The sequence below is a fragment of the Diadema antillarum genome, unplaced genomic scaffold, assembly GCF_040938485.1.
Source record: "Diadema antillarum isolate AM-2024a unplaced genomic scaffold, OU_Dant_1.0 seq00000288_RagTag, whole genome shotgun sequence".
NCBI classification, from domain to species: Eukaryota; Metazoa; Echinodermata; class Echinoidea; order Diadematoida; family Diadematidae; genus Diadema; species Diadema antillarum.
In genome coordinates, this window is record NW_027271315.1 from 541,783 (window position 1) to 565,000 (window position 23,218).

General features: G+C 38.5%; 1 protein-coding gene across 1 annotated transcript in view; it reads right to left on the minus strand.

Moving 5' to 3' along the window:
- Window positions 1-7,927: 7,927 nt before the first annotated feature.
- Window positions 7,928-23,218, minus strand: part of LOC139730046 (inactive polypeptide N-acetylgalactosaminyltransferase-like protein 5) — a 32,068-nt gene continuing 16,777 nt past the window's right edge. The window contains exons 3-10 of the mRNA XM_071640958.1: window positions 19,078-19,249; window positions 14,488-14,688; window positions 12,767-12,884; window positions 11,956-12,144; window positions 11,101-11,238; window positions 10,546-10,644; window positions 9,552-9,689; window positions 7,928-8,131 (exon numbers count right to left, since the gene is read on the minus strand). Of these exons, the coding sequence (XP_071497059.1) occupies window positions 7,979-8,131; window positions 9,552-9,689; window positions 10,546-10,644; window positions 11,101-11,238; window positions 11,956-12,144; window positions 12,767-12,884; window positions 14,488-14,688; window positions 19,078-19,249 (1,208 nt within the window). The 3' untranslated portion in view covers window positions 7,928-7,978. The remainder of the gene's footprint in view (window positions 8,132-9,551; window positions 9,690-10,545; window positions 10,645-11,100; window positions 11,239-11,955; window positions 12,145-12,766; window positions 12,885-14,487; window positions 14,689-19,077; window positions 19,250-23,218) is intronic.

The window sequence follows — 23,218 nt, forward strand, 5'->3', positions numbered from 1 at the left end:
ATCCACTTATTTCTGGAATTTCCTGGGTCTTTGTCCAATTGTTCAAGGCATCACCTACTTCAAGTTGATTTCATGAATGTGATTATAGTGTTACAAATCAATGTCTGAAATTTATGCTGTCTTTGTCTTCTCAACTGAATCTTACCTCTCGAATGTCAGATTGGCTATGCGTTGTTAAGTTACTGGTCTGTTAAAAGCTTCATACCTCACTGACGTTAACCATTTTAGAAAGCCAGAGTTCTGACATTCTGTATATTGTGATTGTGTTTTGAAGAATGTGGCATCTAAAAATGGTACCCTCCCTCCATGACATGGAAATTCATGGTGACTCAAGTCATACAAAAAAAATGGGGTGTAGGAAGTGCACCTTTTTGTAAGCTGTCAGTGCAAACATGCACATAATTAGATAGCAACTAACCATGGTAGAAGCAGTAGTGTTGCGAGCTGATTGACTGATGTTAAGCTGTTGACCTTTCTTGACATACTGGGTTTGTAATTTCTCCCTTTTATGGCAAAATTTTGCAGCCCATGTCTGATATCCTGCCTCCCCCTATGTCAGTATGGACTCGGCCACATGGTTACAATATCTGCTGTGTCATATCAAAAAGGAAAGGAAAAAAAAAACTACAACCCCAAAACAAAACATAGCTCTTGTAAGAAGCACCATTGATAAGTGCCTGCTACTATGATAAGAAGTTCAAATAAGTAGTGGTCAAAGACCTTTTCTCCAAAGTAAGAAGGGCCCCTTTTCACAACAGACATTTTCCCATGGCATGTTAAAGGAAGCATTGTGCGTGTCATTTGACATGAACATGTTGTGAGCAGTTACTTCTAAATTTTATTGTCTACTTCCCTGTGGAGGTAAGCTGCACACACTCTCTGTCTGTGCAGTTTATTGCTATTGTCCAAGTTTTACATGACAGTCCTATGACATGCTTGGTCTTATGCAGAGAATATTTTGTGGGAGATTAGATGCGCAGACAATCAGTTTTCATTTTCTTTTTTTTAAATGAGTTTTTCTCTTTGCATATCAGAAGCTGTCTCTCTTACTTGGTATATTCTTGCAAGCGTTCCAGCCGGAGAAGATATTTACTCTGTAAATGGGTGCACATGATTACATGTAGGTACTGCTTTTAGACACGATAGTCCAGCAGTCCCTTTTGAATTGGTGTAAAATGAAGCGCAGCCCAGCAGCAACTAGCCAGAAATGGAACATGAATGACTAGCACTCTCACAAGAGCATCTCAAATCAAGAAACTTGCTTCACGTTTTTGTGGCTTCCAGAATGGGAAATGAGCAGCACATGAAGGGGGCAGTGTTCGGTGTCAAAAGACAGAAAACTGAGGGAAGCTGCGCATGTGCTTGCCAAAGTTGTTGAGATGTGTTTCGCAGTGTTTTCATTCACATTCTATGTGCTTTAAGTCCCATCCCCAGCCCGCGGTAGTGTACAATGTACATTTGTATATCGATACTGCTCTGATGCTTGATATATAATGGAGAGTATACATTGTCAGTGGAGTAGCTGTTGAGTGTACATAGTTTACTGCATTGCATTTTTGTATGACAGTGCACTATAGTGGCATTGTTACTCTGAAATGTGCCTCATGTGTTGTTTTTATTCTTATGCCAGTATCAGATAATACTGTATCACCATGATACAATGAAGGCGCAGGTAATTTCACAAGTTTTGTTTTGTTTTTCTTTTATCATGACAGAATCAAGGCAAGAGAGTAAATGTCCATATGTGATTAAATATCTAGTTTAATATACTAAAGTGATGCAAAGTTCATATAATCACAGACAGTTTTCTTTTCTTGTTTATTTTTTCACTCTCTCTACAAAATACATCAAAATTCTCAGAATTAGGTCCCACTAAGCATCGAAGTATTGTACTATCTATCAATTGCCTAAGTGTCTTCTATTGTTCATTCATTGTATACTGTATGATATATACCTACAGAGTTTTATCCGATTTTAATGAAAATAGTGGAACTTTTGTAAAGAAAACAAAACAATCTATCTCCTTTTTAACAGAAGATTTGTACATATGATGAGTATGTAATCATCTGTTTAATTGTGTTTGATGATCTTGCTAAGTGAATTAAGGTGTTAATATCATGCCCTCAAACATGTCTCGTCACAGATAAAGCTGCAAAACTATAAAGCATGCATATGTGAGCCTCTTCATAGGCTTGTATTTTTGCCAAATCTTACTTAAAGCAAATGTACATATCAAATTGTAACAGTGGAAAATTCTTGATGTGTTTTGTGCTTCTCTCAGGAGATATTTGCTTGGTTGGTATGCTGCATTCTCTCTCTCTATCTATACACCGTGTAGTTTCCATACACCTTTTGCAGATTCCGTACATGTATCAAAAAGGGATCAAGGCAAGCCATTGGCATTATGTGTCTTTTACAAGATCAAGAGAATTTGAACCCCCCCCCCCCCCCACCTTGATAAGTGTGGGGGGAGGAAAAAAAGAAAAACTAAGATGAAGCTAATAAGGCATAAGGCATATACAGTTTTAAATCAGCCAAATCGTTTACAGTGTGATGCCATTTGCGTGCGAGACATCAGGAGCTGCTATATTTTCTGTATCACTGTGATTTGGCTGATTTGACACTTGCGGCAATGTGGTGTGAGCCGCTACCAGCAGAATGAACTTGTAAAGTTTAGGTAAACAATTACAAGAAGAAAGAAAGGAAGGGAGGGAGAAGACAACGACATGTATGCCATACGTATGTAGGAGGAAACTGCGTTTGTGTTTAAATGGGGGAAAATTATTACTTCTAGTTGTTGGTAATGGTCTTGGTTTTCGCTGGTATGTGACATCATCTGTGAGAACAAATGGTTTCAGGGTTTGTGCATGTTTGGTTTTGCCTCAGTACAGTGTATTATGATAACTTATCATTCTGAGCATCTACACAGGGAAAAGGACTTTGTCCGGGGGAAAAGAAAAGGACTTGAAATGATCTCCTTTATGTATTGCTTTATTTCGTTTTCATTCCTTACTTGTATTTAAACTATGGATTGGTTTTTCAGTGTTAAGTAATTACCTTCATTAAAGCGTGATACTTTCTAACCGCATGAGATAAGAAACATTTCCTGTTCAGTAATCATCATGTAAACATCACAAATTATGAAAAATGCATTATGTTTATGCTAAGTAAGACATGTTTCATTTTTGCAACCATTTTAAATACAATACTTACTGAAGATATCAATAATATGTTATGTCATTTGAGGCACATGATTTCTGTGTTAAATCAAGCTGTGGCATCAATACTGGTGTCATTTCATGCACCAAATATCATCTTTTTAAAAACTTTCTGATATAAGTGCATAATTTCTAGTGACATGATAAGTACTGCACTTGGGGACATATACTGATGGCATTCAACAAGTACCCAACATAGTTCTACTTAAACTCTGCAGGAGTTTCACTACACAAGTTGAAGTTGAATTCTAGTTTGTGTGAAGGGACAAATTAAATGTACTGTCTGAGCTAAACGGAGATGATCATTTGTAGTTTGATCAAGTGGCGTAACTTAAAGTTCGTGCATACACAATGTAAAACGAGCTTGCTATCCTACCATTGGCAAGCCATGGTTTTTGCAGACTTTGCCTTTTTAATCATATGCATGGAAACTCAAGTTGCCCCATTAAAGAGGAAGCATGTTTATCTTAAAATGAAAACGAAAGTATGATGTTCGTGATATTGTAATAAGTCTGGCCTGTGCTGACACAGGTTATTTTGTGGTGGTTCAGAGTTTCAATGTGAGTCTTATACCTCATGTGACACAGTTCCTTCGTGTATGTCGAAAGTTTAACTTCTAAAGCAGCGAGTACCGTATACTCACACAGTCTTGTTAACCGATATAGACTGAAGCCAGTCACTCGCCATTTGTGGTTATTTATGAAACAGAGTACCCGATACGTACATAATAAACAAAATTACCTTGTCTCACAGACTGCTCTAACGCGGAGTATCCACTGCAAGATGTGTATGGCAATAAAGTAAGTTTTAATCAGAGAGCGATCTTGTGTGCATAAAATTATATTATCGATTATTTCATGTTCAGTGATGTTACGGTATAACAAATAATTCAAATAAAAATGAAGCAGAAGAAAATCTCAAGACTTCCGTATTTAGTGTCTATCTTTTGACTGTTGTGCAATGGAGGAAATTGTGGTTGACCTTCCTTTTTTTTTAAATATTTTGCAAAGATACAGTTGTAAGTACTACCACAGGGATGATTACTTCCACAGGGACTATAGATGATAGACCTTTGTGTGTACGGGTGTTATGTATGTATGCATGTATGCATGTATACAAACAAAGAAAAAACAAACTGGTAATGCATTTTTCGGCGATAAATTATGTTATTTGCCTCAAATTAAGTCAAATGAAAGTATAATTTATAGGCCAAAAGTGCATTAAGATTGGCGGGAAAAATTGATTGCCAGTATCCCCAACTGGAATCGGCTGTTTTTGTTCCTGCATAATTTAGGCCTAGCTTCTCAGTCATCCACCAATCACTGTCTTGTACGTTTTCCTTCACATTTACGCGTTAGATCACGTGGGTTTACTGATAAACCCAAAGTTTAGAGACATGTTTGCATTACATGAAGCATTCTGTTCCCCTCCCCGTCTCCCTCACTGTTAATCTCCCTCACTTTCCTCTTTTTCTCTCTCCGTCTCTCTACCGTTTATTAAACATATCCACATTTCTTCCTTTGCGAAAGACCAAGTTTAGTGGATACCTGGGTTATGGTTGTCTCCGTCCATTGATTCGATAGTTATTCATTCCGATTAGGATCGTGCCAACATGTATAAATTCGTAATACAATGTACATGTACACGATGAAATACATGTATCATCAGCGAAACTCCGAATCCTGTAGATATACCGGATACACCATTGGCTTGTCAGTAATCGTCTGAATCGATCTTGGATGTAGGTCTATGATAATGGCATAACTTCATTCATCGTAGACGACACTCGATACTGTCATGTGCTTTAAGTCGTTAAACCTATACATTCTCAGTCAGTAGCGAATAAATGAACATGTTTTACAGCCACATAAGGGACACATTAAAGAGCATTGGATGAAAAGTTGAAGGCCAACGTTTATTCTTTGCCTCGAATATCTAAATAGACATCCATAAAAGTAACGCACACTAATTCTGTTCGCAAGCACGTACAAAGACAAATTCGAACAAACATAATTATGTGAAGCGTCAGATTCACAGTAAGCAATCGGAAGCTGCCGAATTTCCAAACAGACATTCTTTAAAAAGAAGAAAGGAGGAGGAGGAGGTGGAGGAGGAGGAGAAGAAGAAGAAGACGAAGAAAGAAGAAGAAGAAAATGAACGAATAAATGAATGAATGACACCATGAAAAAGGCACCGCTCATCTTGTTGCATCATACTCAGTTTGTTAATGTAATATTCCTTAGGTTTTCTTCCCAACACACTTCCGAGCAACAGTGTGAAGGTTGGTCCTCCATAAAAGCTTTCGACAATCAAACCACAACAACAACAACAAAATCTATGCACTTGTCCATGTTCATGCATTGAACATTATTGTATCAACAAGCTGGAAAATCAGCTCTTAATTTCGGACAAAATTATTTCCTGAATTTATCCTCCAAGTGATAGAAAGCAACCACAATGAAGCATTTAACATTTTATTCGATCTTGGTGTATGCGCTAACATTGACCAGCGCTAAGTCCAACTTAAGTCCAACTTATGCAACGTGCGATTGTGTGTGAAGTTGACGCTCCCATGACAATATTTTGTGTGAGGCGTGCACGCAACTCGTGCGCCACGATGTAAAATGAGTGATATTCACGATAACGTTGTAGCAAAGTAATAATCGGAGAACATTCGGTATACTTCTCTGGACAGGTGTCTGCAAACACATTTTTTTTTCAAAAATCATGAAAACAACAAAGTAAACTGTTCACATAGCTATGGTGATTGCCAGTGAATTATATTGACCGGTCTGTTGTGTATCGCCCCGCTGTCTGAACTGAGCATTGGCTAGCAAACCCACAATAATCTGCGATTGAAACGTCCTGAACACGCACGTGAACACACATCAATAATTTATAAACGACCTAACTTGGGTTAGCTCTTTACAATACATTAGTGCAGTGTGTGTCCATGCAATGTCTTTTTAATCATATCTCAAACACTTAAACATCCATTAATACCCATACAATCATAATACACGTAGATGGAGGGGGGGGGGGGGGTGAAAATTGTGAAAGTCGGGAAAAAAAACCCTCGATTTTCGCAAGTTGAAGCACTTTCTTCATTCCCGAGAATTTCTATTCATGCGAAGTTTCTTGTATTTCGACGTTAAGATACAACTATCAAAGAATGCGTCGTGCAGAAAGAATTATTATAATGTCAAAGCAAGTTTCCTTGAACTTCTCTGAGAATCACAGATCACAATGTCATGTCGTATGTATAGGTACAATAGTAAAAGAATATCAGAGTGTTGAGACCATGATAGTTAATGTAATGTGGCAAAATAATTGTCTGCTGTCATGGTTGTGCGAGCAAAGGTAGATGCATGCTTTGGTAGATGCATGCTTTGCATCGCGACCACCCCCCCCCCCCCCCCCAACACACACACACTCGTCTTCCTTCATTTTCATCGAACAACAGTAATGTTCTTGATATCAACTACCGTGTAGAATATCAAACGTTTCTTTGTACTGGTGGTATTAAAGTAACAGCAAATGAGAAATTATTGATATTAATTTGATTTAGTTTCTTAGCTTACTTACGACCTCTCCCAGGGGGGCATTTCATGATGCATTTTGTCCGTCAAATTTGCTCTCAGCCAATCACATGCAAGGATTTCTGTAGCTTTGAACAGTTTGTCAGACGAAATATCTGACAAAACGCTTCATGAAATGCCCCCCCCCCCCCGATCGTCTTAGTAAGAGATGGAGATATTTCGCAGCGTTTTAAAAATATGTCTCGGCCTTGATATTATTTTATCAACATGATGATTGATGAATACTAGTATACAAGACTAGTGTGATGAGAAACCTTTATATCGTACTGATACTCCTAGCTACAATCAATCGACAAGTATTTATACTCGCTCATGTTACCCCCTCCATTTTAACGCCCATGTATACTTCAAAACTGAAAACAATGTACCTTCACAAGCTAATTGATATCGAAGAATTGCACTTACAGCTATAGATAGGAGCGGCTCGTCTGTCGACCATAAAAAGAACAATAAAATAAAAAGGAGGTGTGCAACTGATCTATGTTCGTTTGTCCATTAAGGACAATGCATCTTTGTTTTACTTTCGAAAGTCCTCTTTATGTCACGCCATCCCCAGACATCACAACTCATTTTTTTCTCTCTCTTTTTCTCTATAAGGAGATGGATTACTTGTTTATAATCATACCTAGCTGTATGCACACTCCATATTGGCTCTCTGCCCATCAACTTCGCGTAAAGTAATTCTACAGTGTGACCATGCTGGGACCACGTTCCAACAAGGGTAGACACAGTGTAGTCGTGATTTCTACTATGCTTTCTCATTTGTAGTCAAATCTCTTGGTTACCATGGTAACGCGTTCTTCATATAGGGTGCATGGAGGGGCGTGAGAGTATAAAAGCGAAAGCGGAAGACCGTTCCACCGCAATCACGTAAATATCGTCCAGAGTGAACGTGACAGTCAATGGTTACGAGCTTCCTATACATCGCAAATTGATAGTACTTCTTCATCCATAAAAATGTAGACCTGCAAAAACAGTGTCTTTAGAGATAATGATAAAAGGAAATGACGATGCCCTCAGTGTATCCAACTGGCGTTATCTCCTCTTTGAAGTCCTGTAGTGGTTTCTTCAAGCAGTCTGTGGATGAGGAAATAAATTTCATGTCATTGCTTTCCCTTGCAGAAGTCTCCCACATAATTTCGAGTTTCGGGATAAGATACGTCAGTGTTTTGCTGCTGTTTTGCTATAGTGACTGAATTCCCAGTTCTGTGCGCTGCGCTCGCTGCATTCGTTGGTCACCATCTGCGCCTTGTAGGTTCGGCCCGCCGATATGTCGAGACAAAGTTCGCTTTCCCGATGCTGTATGTGTCCAGGCTGCACAATTTTAAAGAAAGAAAAAAAAAAGAAATTTGAAGGATAGAAATGATAAAATTGAAACGGACAATGCGCACGAACACAAAATACCTGCCAATGACCATTATAATCATATTCTGTAAGCAGTTAATGGACATAATCTTTTTAACACAAAATGCAAACTAGAATATCCGTAATTTGATTTTTGTTATGCATCTAGAGAATATCACCCCGAGAAGTTCATTGTTTCAGGGCATTTTATGAATATGCCTGCCAATTTGAATAACCTTTGAATTCCATGTTTGAATTATTGCTTTAAAAAATTGCATATTTTCAGTAACAAGTAATCAAAAGGGAAGGTTGTATCTCGACAGCTGATCTTTAACTGTCATGTAATCTTCTTTCCTATTTACATGCACATAAAATACTTATTTCATTTAGCGATTACTTATCCTTCTTCCACCTATCCGAACTATACATGGATAGGATTAACCTATACGCGGCGTATTTCGATCTATTTCCCTGTATAAATTGCCATCTACTCTTCAGATACTTTTAAATGTGTTTCGAATGTCCATTAGCAATGTTTTCCCACGCATTTCCTTCCACGACAGAGAGTTGTGTTACTCATTACTGCTTCCCCCTGCCTCATGTCTCATCATGCTTATCGCGAAGATTAAAGCGCGATTTTTCTCTAACCGCAAGCTGCCTTTGATGCAAATAGATGACACCAGATCGGTAAAAATAATATCGGTAATATCGGACAGAAAATGAGGAAGATGTGGCACTTCGAGGTTTGACATAAGATTTCACGACACAGCACAATATTGGTTACGGTCATATAACGCAAGACATTAAGGTGCCAGTCTTGCCTTTGCCTTTTCATCAAAATTTCACAAAATATCTATCTTTTATAGATAACATACTTCAATCAAATGAACAATGTTTGTCTTCGCTATCAAGATATTGCACTTACAACAATGACTTTTGACGGGTAGGAGTAGACCAATAAAAAACAATCATTATATCGTATTCTGACATTGGGGAGTTGTAGTTCAACGGCATCGTAAGCTTTTAACCCTTTCTATGCCAATAAATCAAATGTCCATAAATTCCGCACACAGTCATATATCCTATGGACGAGAAATGAATGTGGCAAACAAAGGGTTAATCTTTATTGTATTCTATAAATTGTTTTCAATATCTGTGTTTCGTAAAATCTCAAGTGAAACTTTGATATTCTGTTAGTTTTGGATTTCAACTCCGGGTTTTGTTTTTTGTTTTTTGGTTTGTTTTTTGTTTTGTTTTTTGTTTTGTTTTGTTTTTGCTAGTGCTCTTGTATAGTGTGCATGTTTGCCGTTTCAGTCTGTAAACGGGTGTCAGCTTTTAAACATTGACTTAAATGAGTGAATCTTCCCTTTAAGCTAATATCATCCGGTACCTTTGAGTGTATCCAGGCCTGGCTTCCTCCCATACCGTGGCACTCCTCGATGGTCACGTGCTGACCGAATCTATAGTCTGACAAATCCAGACACAGCTCTTCAAATCGAATTTCGTAGTCCTTGGTCATCAACAGCATCTGTGGGGGAAGAGAGATGGGTTTGATATAGCTGATATAGAGATTCTTCTTGTCTGATATTTACCATCTCTCTTTCAAGTCAATGTTGTCTATTTCTTGATTGAAAAAGACATCCAAATCTACAGCTAAAAGGCTGACAAGCTTTAAAAGTACGATTTCAAGGCATATATTTATACAATATTATATTGTCTATATTATAGGACCTACATAAAACATACCATTAATGTACATAAAAGATAGAATTGATATTGAAATTGAATCTGAAGCTGAATAAGTATACTTTACACATTAAATTTGGGGATACTTTCAAGGTCCTCAATTTTCATGATTTGATATCAACACACACCAACCATATTACATTCACGGAAACATCGGACGAACATTATTTTCTTTGTCTAAGCTCATACGTGCTGTTTCATTTTCATACAAACTAATTTTAATGGTTCATATCGGTGTTAAGAAATTGTACATGTATTAAAAAAAAAATCAAACGCCACTCAAATTTCCGTATGAATCAAGCATTATCATGCCACATACATCCATGTACATGTGGTATAATCAAACAATCTATCCTCTACAGAAATAGGTGAGCAGCTGTATTTCGGTTTCTTTGTTTTAAGAATATCGAGACACCATTCATATTTTACTTCTGACAAGAATACTTTGTACTCCCGATTTTAGACAAGTATAGGCCCTATGCATTTTCCTCCATAAGATGATAATAACCTATTATGATAATACACTGGCTGTTGCAGAGTGTCAAGTGGTGAAGTATACAGAAATATTTTGCACAGCCACCACCGGGAGCCGCTGTAAGTGTCCATGGCGTGACGATCTCATCGAATTATACTATTACCTGAGAGTTGGCATTGCTGTGACAGTTGTCCAGCATGACTTTCTTTCCTTCCCCTCCAGAGGGCGCCGTGAGGCACAATCGCGCCTCACGATTCTGGATCTGCATTTCGTCAAAAAAAGGAAAACAAAAAATCATTCAGGAAGGTAATTGAAAAACGAAACCAAACACATGTAACATTTCAATTCTGAAATTTAATGAGAAGAATTTAAACAACATAACATGTGACTAACAAGAATCATTCTTGTCCGGCAGGTTGAAATCCCCAGCAATCATCCCGTCTTACTAGTGGATTAAAATGACAATCTTTTACATCGAAATTTGGGTTTCAGTGTAGGACGCTGGCTACATATTAAACATAACTTCAATCATGCATAAATTATCTAAAATAATACAGGATATTTTATGTCAAGAGAATATAATGACATATCTCTTCCAAGTCAAGGATAATAGACAGGAAGCAACTGCGCCCTCCTTTGTGGGGGGGGGGGGGGGGGGGGGGGAGACGAGAGACGGGACTGGACTCGAACGAGCATTAGTCATTGGTGAACCATTTACCTGACCCCAAGCCCGCTTGGTTCTGAGTGACGTTGCCAGTAGCGACGGGGCCACGTGGTTCAGATACCAGGCGAAGTTGTGACAATCCAGTTTCTCTTTCCGCTTCGTAATATCCGATATATCTCCAAAATACCTATCCTGTTAGCAATAAAATGGACAGCGAAGAACTAAATAATGTAGCAAGATAACATTGCAAATCAAATCGGGGCAGTTCCAAGCGCAAACAGGACCATAATTCAAAAAATAATTTCCCAAATCCTAGAAGTTTTAATATTTTCTTATGAGGACCTGTACAAACTTTCCAGGCAGCCTCCAGCAGATTCAAGAAGACCCTGCAAATCTAACATGGAGTCACTGAAAAATCCAATGATTTGATTTCATTGATTGTTTCTTTATTATCATCATTATTTATTATTATCTAGGGTTAGTAATCATGTTTTTAATTTGAAGACTGAGTTTTCACACGTTTTTACATTTTTTCACCTCTATAATGATATGAGTTTGCGACATTCTTAAGTACAATTTTATTGCAACTTTAACAGCAGCGTTACCGAGCATTTCATGCAGGCGACTATCGAGCAGGCGACTATCTGACTAACTGTCAGATTCAAATTATACTGTGCTCAGTTAGTTCGTTCAATTGACTTTGTATTTCATTTATGGATGAAAAAGAAATTCTGAAATAAAATCACAATCAAATCAAATCAATTCAAATCAAATTTCAGGAAAGAAAAATAGAAAGAATGAAGGAAAGGAGACACAAAGGAAGAGCAAGAGAAGGAGACAAAGAAAATAGAAATGATATAAAAGATAAAGATTCATCATCACAAAAAGTAATTTCTTGAACATACTCACTTTCGCTCCGGGTACAGTACTGTAAAATTCTTCCAGATATGTGTCCATCCAACTCTCCGCGATTCTTATTGAATCATGGTCACGTGATGAGGTGTCGGCTGCCGCGACGGAAGTGGGTGGGGCCAGAAGGCTTATGCGTCCCACTCTACTACACGGCACGACGTATACCGATCCACCGCACATCCAGGCCTACGAGTGATGGTGGGTGTGTGTGTGTGCCAGATATTCAGAAAAAAAAAAGCAATTCAAAAAATAATTCGTCAAAAAATAGGTAAAAACATAAAGTGACGCCACAGTCAAGAAACCACTGTGAATCGCTAGAACTATCAACAATCGATGCTACGAATATGTCTTAAAAGTTGAAAGATTCTTAGATTTTCTACTAAGTTTTTGTAAAAATGACCAGTTCAATGGAACGTGCACACACTCTCTGATTCACCATTAAGCTAGCCTTCCTTCAAGTATAAATCATCAATTCACAACATCCCTGTATGCATTTTGCAGCAGAAAGACTTACGGACTTCATGAAGTTTAAAAGGGCAACATGCCAATGAGGAAGTCTGAATAATCATTATGAGTGTATACAGTTTTATGTATTTCACAACCTTTTTGTAGTATTCTCATAAATTATGTGCAATACATGTATGTTTAGTCAAAAGTATACGTGTCACATTGCTATTCTTTTTTTATGAACTCTGTAAGATTTCTGTGAATAAGAAAACTGAATCAGAGATGAACTAAGCCAACGAAAGTATAGTTTGTTAAAAAGAAGACAATAATATAAACAAAGTATGTCACTTTTTGCACCTACCTTAAAGGAGAAGTCGAAACCAGCTTCACTAAACCCAGTCAAACCTCCATCTAGTCCGCCAACACGATCGTAGAATGATTTAGCGACGGCAAATATCCCTCCGCTCAGTAGCGGTGACCTGGTAACAAGTGAATCAGAAAGCAGATTTGGCAGCGTTGATATTATTTTGAAGCTGATGGAGAACACAGTGTAATCTTATATGAACCTGTCAGAATCGTATGCATCTTACGTGCTTATAATACTACTATAAAATAACAATGAAAATGCAGCCTTATCCATCTAGGGAGGCCTCTTTTAAAAGTGTTTCCAATAATTCTCTACCAGAGGGGCCCGACATTACTTCGGCATTGTCTGGTATTCATAATTCACACCTGGGCTGAGAGGGACAGCTTGAAACATCTGGTGTAAGGACGTACGCACTTGGCGGGATTCGAACTCGGGGCCTCCGTTTGAAGATCACAGATTATCAGTGCCTTAACACTACTCCATTTACTAATAAAAATGAGTGTAATAAATAATAGTGATAATTATAGCAATATTGTAAAAAGATGTTCATGATGATAATGATGATGATGATGATAGCGGTTATTATTATTATTATTATTATTATTATTATTATTATTATCATCATCATCATTATTATTATTATCATTATTATCACCATCATCATAATCACCATCATTGTTCTTGTAATTATCATCATTACCATTATCTGGATAAATGAAACAAAGCTGAGGAGTTCATCGTTGATTTCTTTATGAATTATTACATTTTTACATTAATCACTCAAAACATATTTTGCCTTGAGTTTATGTTTTCCGGTTGAAAAACAATGAGCTTGATAAGAGTGTAGTGAAGTATGCATTTGGGATATAAACGGGCTAAGAGCCAATAACAATCCTGACTACTTGCTTTTCACCGCTGACGAACTTTACAAGGTATACTGATTTTGTTTTTCGTCGCGACGAAGTCGGAAGTTGTTGTTTCAGTGCTTTACATCAAGTATTTTAAGAGGAATTAGAGACTGATACACGCGATTTACCAGGTACGTGTTTTCAAATCGCCGACGCGCAGGGAGGCGGATTGGTCTGTGCTATTTTCGGTATAAATCCATCCAGGAGAGCTAAACCTTGAAGCTCCTTCGTGGGTTAAACCACTCATTATCCTTGTGACTCTGCGTCAAAGAACTCCTTCACAACATCTTGAATAGCTCCCTCAACGACAAACGAAGGGGATAATAATTGCTCTTTCTTCCAACGTTATTATATTGTATCTATCTACCATACATCTATTCAAGAATACAATTCAAGATGCATGCGTAATATGGATTTTATTCTAATAAGTTACCATTAAACACCTTCCTCGATGGACTCTAAAGAAAAAAAAATGGGGGAAAATCCGCAATACATGTATATAAAATGGTAATCGTAAGGTCAGCATGACCGTACAATCTGCATGACTTTAAGTAGCAGAGATTTTTATCTTATGTTTCATACACATTTCTTTGACAGATTATATGGGATAAAGTAAATTTATAATGATTGTCGCTCATAGGGTTGTGTTTGAGTGTGTGCGTGTGTATTTCGGGGGCTCATTATGATGTTATAAAAGAGGAGAAAAAAGAGAAGGAGGAGAAGAAGAAGGAAGAAGAAAGAGGAGAAGGAGATGGAAGAAGAAGAAGGAGAATAAGAAGAAGAATACATAGGAGGTTCTACAATTACCTGACAGGTTCCAAAGGGTTAAGTCTCTCTGCGATCTCAATCTTACTGAGGGGTACTGAGCGTGGTTCCAGGTTCCACCGAAAGGAGTGGCGGGCCAGCGGGGCTGCCCTGTAGGCAAACGTGTCGGCATCGATGGGGTCAACGATCGGCGACACCACCGTGGTCGGGCCCTGGTGGATGAGATCGAGCATGGGCTCCAACCTGGACATCGTGTCAAAGTCGAAAAAGACTCCAGTTAACAGCTTGGATGAAAAACAGAAACACTAACAATTTAACAAACACGATTTGACACAAAACAGCCTCAGCTAAAAACAGTTACATGGTTTGTTTGGTTTGTTTGCTTGCTTGTTTGGAATAATACGTTAGCACACTTTCGGCTGCTGTAATCGTCGCTTGACCCGACAAAAGCTGTGGCATGTGCTTTCGGGTAACCTGTTCCCTACGGGATCCCACGGGACTCATCGATAGGTTTCCGGGACAGTGGGATGAATTCCACTAAATTATCACCTAAAACATTACCATAATCATAATAAGGCAGTGATCGAACTTATTGACGAATTTCTGGGTGCTCTTTACTACTGCGTGGCAGCCAGGGAGAACAGTATAATATTTGATATAGTCATTTTGGCCAGACAATAGGATAGTGACGTATTCAGGCTACACAGAAAGAAGATCGATACAGCACTAATGTTTATGCGATAGTATTGCTCCATCCAGGCGCAAATTTTCCGGAAATGTTTGTATCACCGAGGACCATCCACAAGGAAGAAGTCCCTCTAATCGGAAGGACACAAAGAAATAATTTCAGCCTTACTATTTCATGTACAATTATAGGAAACACAATCTCAAAAGCAAAACGTCCACGTTCCCTTCTGTATGTAAAATCACGTGGGAATTGCACACCGGATACAGAATGATTCTTCGAGAAACATAACCAGAAATTGATTATCTTATATCCTAGGATGACTCTGGAAGACATGAATCAGTGTCAGGAGAGAACGATTTGTAGTATGGTTAACCACCGTATAAGATCAACAATCTACACCTTTCGTAATCCTGTTTCCCGTTATGGTGTTACACACATTGTCATCTAAATTCAGAGTGCATGTAGATAAAAATAGGACGGACGTGTTTTGAATCCCTGATTACGCAGCAACATGATCGGCGTCAAAATGAGACGAGAGAGGGCGTGTCTCATGTCGGAAGGGATGGTCAAACCGAGAGCATACAAAAGTAGACAGGGAATGGCGCCCAACCACAGGAGCTGAATAAGCATGACGTGATAATGACAATAGCTCTACCGGTATTTAAATGGTTGCAGACTTGATCACGCTCGTTGTCGATTACTGTCATGATGGCGGGCTGCCCCTCCCGCCCGTCCTTCAATACCCCCACCCCCTTCTCAACATCCCATCCTTCTGTCAAAACCTCTGCCTCTGTCACTCGTCCTTGTCCATTCCTTGACTTGGTCCAAAGTTATCCTCCTAATTACCGCCCCCCCCCCCACCTCTCTCTCTCTCTCTCTTTCTTGCTACGTAACCTTCGGTTAAAGGTACTCAGGTATAATCATATACCGATATATCAATAATATTGTGTGTGAACAGTAAGTTAGCGATTGATTTATTACTAGTCAATCGCTAACTTACTGTTCACACACATAGACATACACACACACACACACACACACACATTTTTTTACATAATATTCTTTATTTGAGTTTCATTCAATGTCGAATCCATATTAACAATAAAATTAATACGTCCACCAACAAAAAAAAACACAGCTGTATTCTTCTTTCTTGTGCTGCTAAATCATTTTTCAAACATACAGTACGATAAGAGAAATGACATGACACACACGCACACACACAAACATACACACACATAGACACACACACACACACACAAATTGATATTCATAATTATATGAAATCATATATTATACATGTATTTCTCTGTCAATTTATTATGCCTGCATACGTACATACATGCATACATACACAAATATGCATGCATACATACATCTACATTTTTTATGTAGAAAGAAATGTTCTATGTGTGTGTTTATGTATAATATTATACATACATACAAACATAGAACATTTCTTTCATTCCATATCTTTAGCGCTCTTTATAACACAACTAACGATAGCAGTTGCTATGATTATGACATATAAAAAATAAAGTGATGGTCCGGATATTAGAAAGGAAGAAACAGTGATTAACCAGTGGACAAAACGAGTTGATTTGTGCTCATACAACTACCACTGACACGCATATCCTCATCATACATTTTGTAGAATGGCTTCCCTTTAAATAGGGCTACTTTGCTTTGAAGAGAGCTATCGACTATTACAAACATACATAAACAGTCACCCCTGCACGCGCCTCCAGATAGGCCTACATTATTCCCTTTAAATAGGGCTACTTTGCTTTGAAGAGAGCTATCGACTATTACAAACATACATAAACAGTCACCCCTGCACGCGCCTCCAGATAGGCCTACAATATTCCCTTTAAATAGGGCTACTTTGTTTTGAAGAGAGCTATCAACTATTACAAACATACATAAACAGTCACCTCTGCACGCGCCTCCAGATATTCCCAAACCTGCTTAGACTTCTTGTCATGGCGGCTAAGAAAACAGTGATAATTTCCTTCCGTGGGATTATTCTTTTTTCCCGTTATTTTACTTAATCCTTGCTGCCTTCAGGTAGTCTACGCAACTGAAATCTTAAAGGGGAAGTCTCCTTAAACTTAAAGGACCCATGTTTCCATAGGAAATAAAAAGAGCACTCGGCCTATACAGCTTCTCAAGAGGACGTTAGGGAATAATATTTGCTTTTAATAATATATTCAAAAAATACTTTCATTTAGAAATAATGAAACTCTTTTCATTCTTTCCTCGTAGTTCTACGTTACTGTAATATCAAAAGTGTTGTATAGTTACTATCTGGAAAAGGGCGGCTTAACACAGACTTCAAAAATTCATGACTTTTAAACGGATCGTCAGACTTTCTTCAAACTTTTACTAAGTGTACTTCACTGCTCTTTATGTTTTCCCTGAATTCACCTACTCATGCAATTATAATTGAGAAAAGCGTCCTCTTAAAGACTAAGCAGAAACTATACTTTAAAGCTTTTCCTAAACCAGGCAGTATGACTTGGGATATTTCCAACCTTTTGGAGTAACTGTAAATTTAGAGACCGCATTGAATTTCCTGTTTATGCAAGGCAGAGCAGCTAAGGGCAGGTTTGTGGAGCAATGTAAACAGCTCGCATGTGTGTATTTATGTGCGTGGGTTCTGGTGTGGGTTATGTTTGACAAATGTATTGATTATGATAGAAGACATCATAAAAGTGGATTTGACAAGATAGGGATAGTCCGGAAAATAACACTAGGACCAACAATTTTGCAACTGAAAAACTGATCTCAAGAGTCCCATTCACATGTTAAAATTCACGCAGGTATACTTTTACCCTATGAACGTATGCGCCATTATCCAGTGCATATGGAACGCACAAGTTCGTCTTTGCTTGCCTCAACAATTAGTTGTATGCAAAAGAGAATTTTACTTTGTCAAGTGAGAGTGACGTTCATCCAGCTTTGTTTGTGAGTGGGTACTGTAGTTTTGATTTGTTTTGTCTGTTTGTTTCTGTTGTTGTTTTCGTTTGAGAATTGAGTTTTTATGACTTAATCATACGCGCGGTTTTTGCTATTTAAAGGTTGATAAACTCGATGTTCGAAGAGAACGCACCTGTTGAGTATCTCCCTCCACTTTTGATGTCGTTGTTATTCCGTTGTGTTGATATTAAAGGGTTAGTGGGTTGGGGTGAAAAAACCCTAGGATAGACAGTGGAAACTAGTTTCGTGACTAAAACAAATACTACAGTGCTGCAATATTCCATTCACCTATATGCCGGATGGCAGTTGCTTCCTTTTTTTTTTCACAGTGAGAATGGGTCATCTCAAGTGAATTTCCACTTTATGTCTAAACTGACTTGTACCTTTTCCGTGCCACGGACCTTAGACATTGTGTGCAATGCTTCAGGAATTTCTGTGTCAATTGGCACTCAAAATTAATGTAATCAAAATTGAAAGGTTGATTATACAACAACAACAACAACAACAACAACAACAACAACAACGACGACGACGACAACGACGACGACGACAATAACAACAGCAACAACAACAACAACAACAACAACAACAACAACAACAACAAAACCGATTACGAAGTAAGATGGTTATGGAGCTTTCAAGAGTTATACATGTATTTTTATGAAACAGTGATATACTATCATAGTTTGCAACCGCATCTATACAGGAGGAACTTTCTAAGTGGCGGATCCAGAGGGGCACCCCTCTTTATTTTTGGTTAAAACAAAAGGAATAAAAAGACAAAATGGGGGTGCGTGCGCCCCCTTTAATTTTGCAAAGGCGCCTCCCCTTTACGGAATTCCTGGATCCGCTGCTGTTTCTGGATGTCACCACCCAATCACGTCTCCCATGACTGGTTTTGTAAAAACCAATGGTATGAAGTGTCTGTTTTTTTACAAATCGCTTATTGGGATCACTCCACTCACCAATGGGTGTTGACTTCACAGTGTGATTCTAGAAACACGAGCACCTCGCCTCTGGCTTCTTTAGCCCCTCTCAGGTTTGCCCTGGTCACCCCTTCTCGCTGCTTCGAGTGGATCAGTCTTACTTTCGACCTGACGAGAGGTGGAATGTTGCGCAGTTTCTTCTGGAGCTCGTCTGCGCATTTGGAAATTAGAAGAAGGGGGGGGGGGGAGAGGGTTGGAGGGTAAGATAAGAAACGAAATTTAATAGTACTTATGCTTGTCTGATTGGTAAGTTTGTTTAAACTTTGCTTTGCTAGTAATCTTTCATCAAACGGTAAAGGCCATCCATTTCCTGTGCTTTTAAAAAAAAATGAATAACACAAGAAAAAAAATCGTGAGTATTGTTTATTATCTATATCAATGAATAGATGTTCTGCATGATCTCAGTTAAACAGTAGGGAAAAACGACCGACGATTACGATAAAGAAAAGGACATTTTCGTCTCACTCCAGTGATCAGCGTTTTCAACCATTGATAAGAAATTTGACAGGTAGCCCATTATCACATCTCAATGTCTTACCATTATAATTTATGAATAATTGTCATTTAAGCATTTTAAACCCGTTTTCAATGCTGTCTTTTACTTACCCAAGTACCCTGTCATTTGGGAAATCGTATGTGCAATAAAACAAGTGAACACGCAAAAAAAAAAACAACACACACACACACTTAAGACGATAAAAGTGCTAAACTCAGTTTTGCACACGCTTTGTCTCCAAGATAATGCAATTTCCTATACAGAGTAAATGGATTGACACACCAACTTTTCGTACTTGAATGTTTAAACATTTCAATTCAATTCAATTCATTTATTTTCATTCTTCTTTTTTCCAACAAAACATAACACAAGATAAATCAGGTATTACGTCATAAACAAAAACATTTGCCTTTGCAATGAATAAATGATATCGATAAACATAAGAGCGCATACTGGCAAAAAAAAAATAATAATACAAAGTCATGGCTTCAGTTGAAAAAAAAAAAGAATAGAGAGGTCCACTAAAAAGCAGAGTTTGTATATTGTGAACCACTCATGAGACTTATAAATTACTTATTTACAAATACAGTTTGTGACAAATATAATATACGACAGGACATGATCACTCATTGTTCATTATGACATAGTAATATAGGACGCTGAGCATTGTTACAGATGTTTTACAAACGTTGAACAATATCTAACACTCTCATCAGGGAGGTGGTCTCTTCCCACCTCCCTGCTCTCAAAGTGGGGCTAGCGCCATGGTTCCACTACACGATAACATCGAAAAGAAGGATTGACGGTATTGCTGTATTTCTCGCCGAAGTCTCTTGCCCAGAAAAGTGCCGATGCGGGAAAATTGTACACCCAAGATTTATACGCATACGAAGTTCAATAACCCACCGCAGTAGGTTCCTTCCCGTAAATTCTTTTCGTTATAGTTTAATATCAGTTCTATTCGGGAGCAGGGAGGTGGCACCCCAGCACCTTGTCTGGATGGAGGTGAAGTATACTTTGTTATGCCGGTGTCAAAGAAAAGAAAAAGAGGGGAAAACTTGATCTTGTTTTAAGAGTAAACTTGGCTGTGATTTAAAGACTCGTAAAAAGTGCCGGAGGCTGTATCTACGCACCTGCCACAATAGGTTTCGAGGGCTTTCATTTACTTGGAAGTACAGTAACATCTATGTGATATTGAACTGCACAAGATCCAATAAGCGTTGCCATCGACCATGTAAAACTAACATGAACACACACACACACTCGTACATACACACACAACAAAATAGAATAGAAATACCCAGTGAAAACAAGACTAAATGAATACATAAATAAATAAGTGAAAGCAAAATAAGACTGTGCAGCCGTATAGGCTACACTCTGAACATGGACAGATGTATGGAAGTTCCCGACGTTAGTAGATCCACTCGGAATGAACATTGGCAGGCGAAAGTTCATTGATTGAGGAATCGTCTCAGTTTAGGATATGATTCGGAAATGAGAATAAACAAGACAAACAAACGAACAAACAATTGGAGATTCACGACCGATTGTGGAAGCATTATGGCATAGTGGCTTATAGGCTCAAGAATCATAAACGAAACAGGGGGCTTGATTTCAAATCCTGTCCGGCGCGAAAGTGACTTCAATGGTTACATAACATTTGCTCCTGCGACAATTACTCCCATGATATATCTGCATGCTAAGCCAAACGTAAATTCAACCCGTAAACATAACCCTAACCCTAATCCTAATTCTCACATCAAACTAAACCTAAAACTTTATCACAACCCTAACCCTAACCCTAAGTCCTTAGAGAAAATAAGACCGGAGCAATTGTCGCAGGAGCAAATGTCGTGTCACCGACTTGGTCATCTGAATTGTTACCTATAGCAACGATCGAGGTAATGATGCTGACACTGAAGACGTTCGAAGAGTAAATGCCATCATATTGTAATGAGACTATTGAATGCTGCGGTCAAAATGAAATCTAGAAAGGATAACACACAGCTGCATGTGCCACCGTCATCAACCCCACTTTCTGGTTTATGCCTGCATTTTTGCTAAAACCACTTTTTTCTTTTTCACTATCACCGCACGGATTTTTTTGTCAACGTAACTTTTTCTTTTGTTGATCATAAATTTTCTGCACCAAGGGAAAGGGGAAAAAAGGTATTTCTCAGTAGCCATGAATTTTGTGGCCATCTAGTTGGAGTCCAATGGTCCCTTGACCTGCGATCAGACTGACCGAGTGACCCGTTGCCTTGGAAACCATGGCCTGGTCTGGACATAAAGAAAGAAAGAGAAATGGAGGAAACTCAGAGCACGTCGCGTGGCTGTGGTCTGCGGGAATTCTTCAAGCTGTTTTTATGACAAACATAGCGGCATTTATCCGCTCCCCATGCATGTCGTGTCCTCGTGTATGGGAACGCGGGTCCACTCGTCACCTGCTCGAGATATACGGTCTTCAAAAAAAAAACCAGAGTAACAGCTGTTCGTTTGCTTCCCACCATGCATACCTCACTTGCACATGTTATCGCTATAGAGCCGACCAACCGAGTTTATTTTCCAGCTCATAATGCCAAACAGGACCTTCCTCTCACCATGGACCTATAGAAAGGGTGGAGGGGGGGGGGGGGTACGGGAGAGCCGCACCCCGATCAATCTCTGTGTAAAATAATCTATATCTAAAATATGAATTTAAAAAATGTCACCTTTTCATAATCCGTGTGGCTTCGCTTAAGGCGTTCTCGCGATGAACTGATCTAACGATGTTTCTGGATTTCATTGATCAATATGCAGCGCTGTAGCATTATTCAGTCAAACACACATTGTCAATATCGGATGCAAGCAGAAATATATACAAAGCTAGATCACGACAGTCGGATCTACATGGAAATAACTCCTAAGCTTATTTTGTTGAACGAGATGATTGGTTAGCAATTAATATGTAGAAAGCAGAAATTTATTACAGCCTGCAATCATGTGATTTGTCATCACCCGGTTGCTTAAAAGTTTACTAAAGAGGTTTATGCATGATTCATGACACCTAACTCGATCCAGGGAGGTGGGAACGATCTGATGGCTGCACGAGTAAAGACGGGGATTTGAAAGCGTGGAGACATCGCGGATTATCTTACGGCTTCAAGGGATAAAACAGATTCTGTGGATGTTTCCTTTCATATCGACACTTGAATATTCGTCTCCCATATATTTCAGACACCCAAGCCTGATTTGAAAACTCACTGGGCTATCAAAAACTACCATAGTTATATTATACCTCAGTCACACTACAAAAGAAACTAAAAAATGGTTTCGGTTTAGATGGGGCTTCAGGTTTCCAACCTTTTTTGTGTGATAATGTGAAACCTCTTATGAAATAATTAAAGAGCATGCAATTAATGCCAAGAAGAATTCAAAGTTTATTTCATCTAAATTGGTTTTTAAATGGTTGAGATATCAAGAAAAAATCCCAATAAAAGGTGGGACCCACCTTTTGTTAGGACCATTTTGTTTTCACCTTTTGTTAGGACCATTTTGTTTCACCTCGTATTGGGGTATCTCGGCCATTTCAAAGCCGATTTTCATGAAATAAACGTTGAATTTCTCGAAGTATTGTATGTT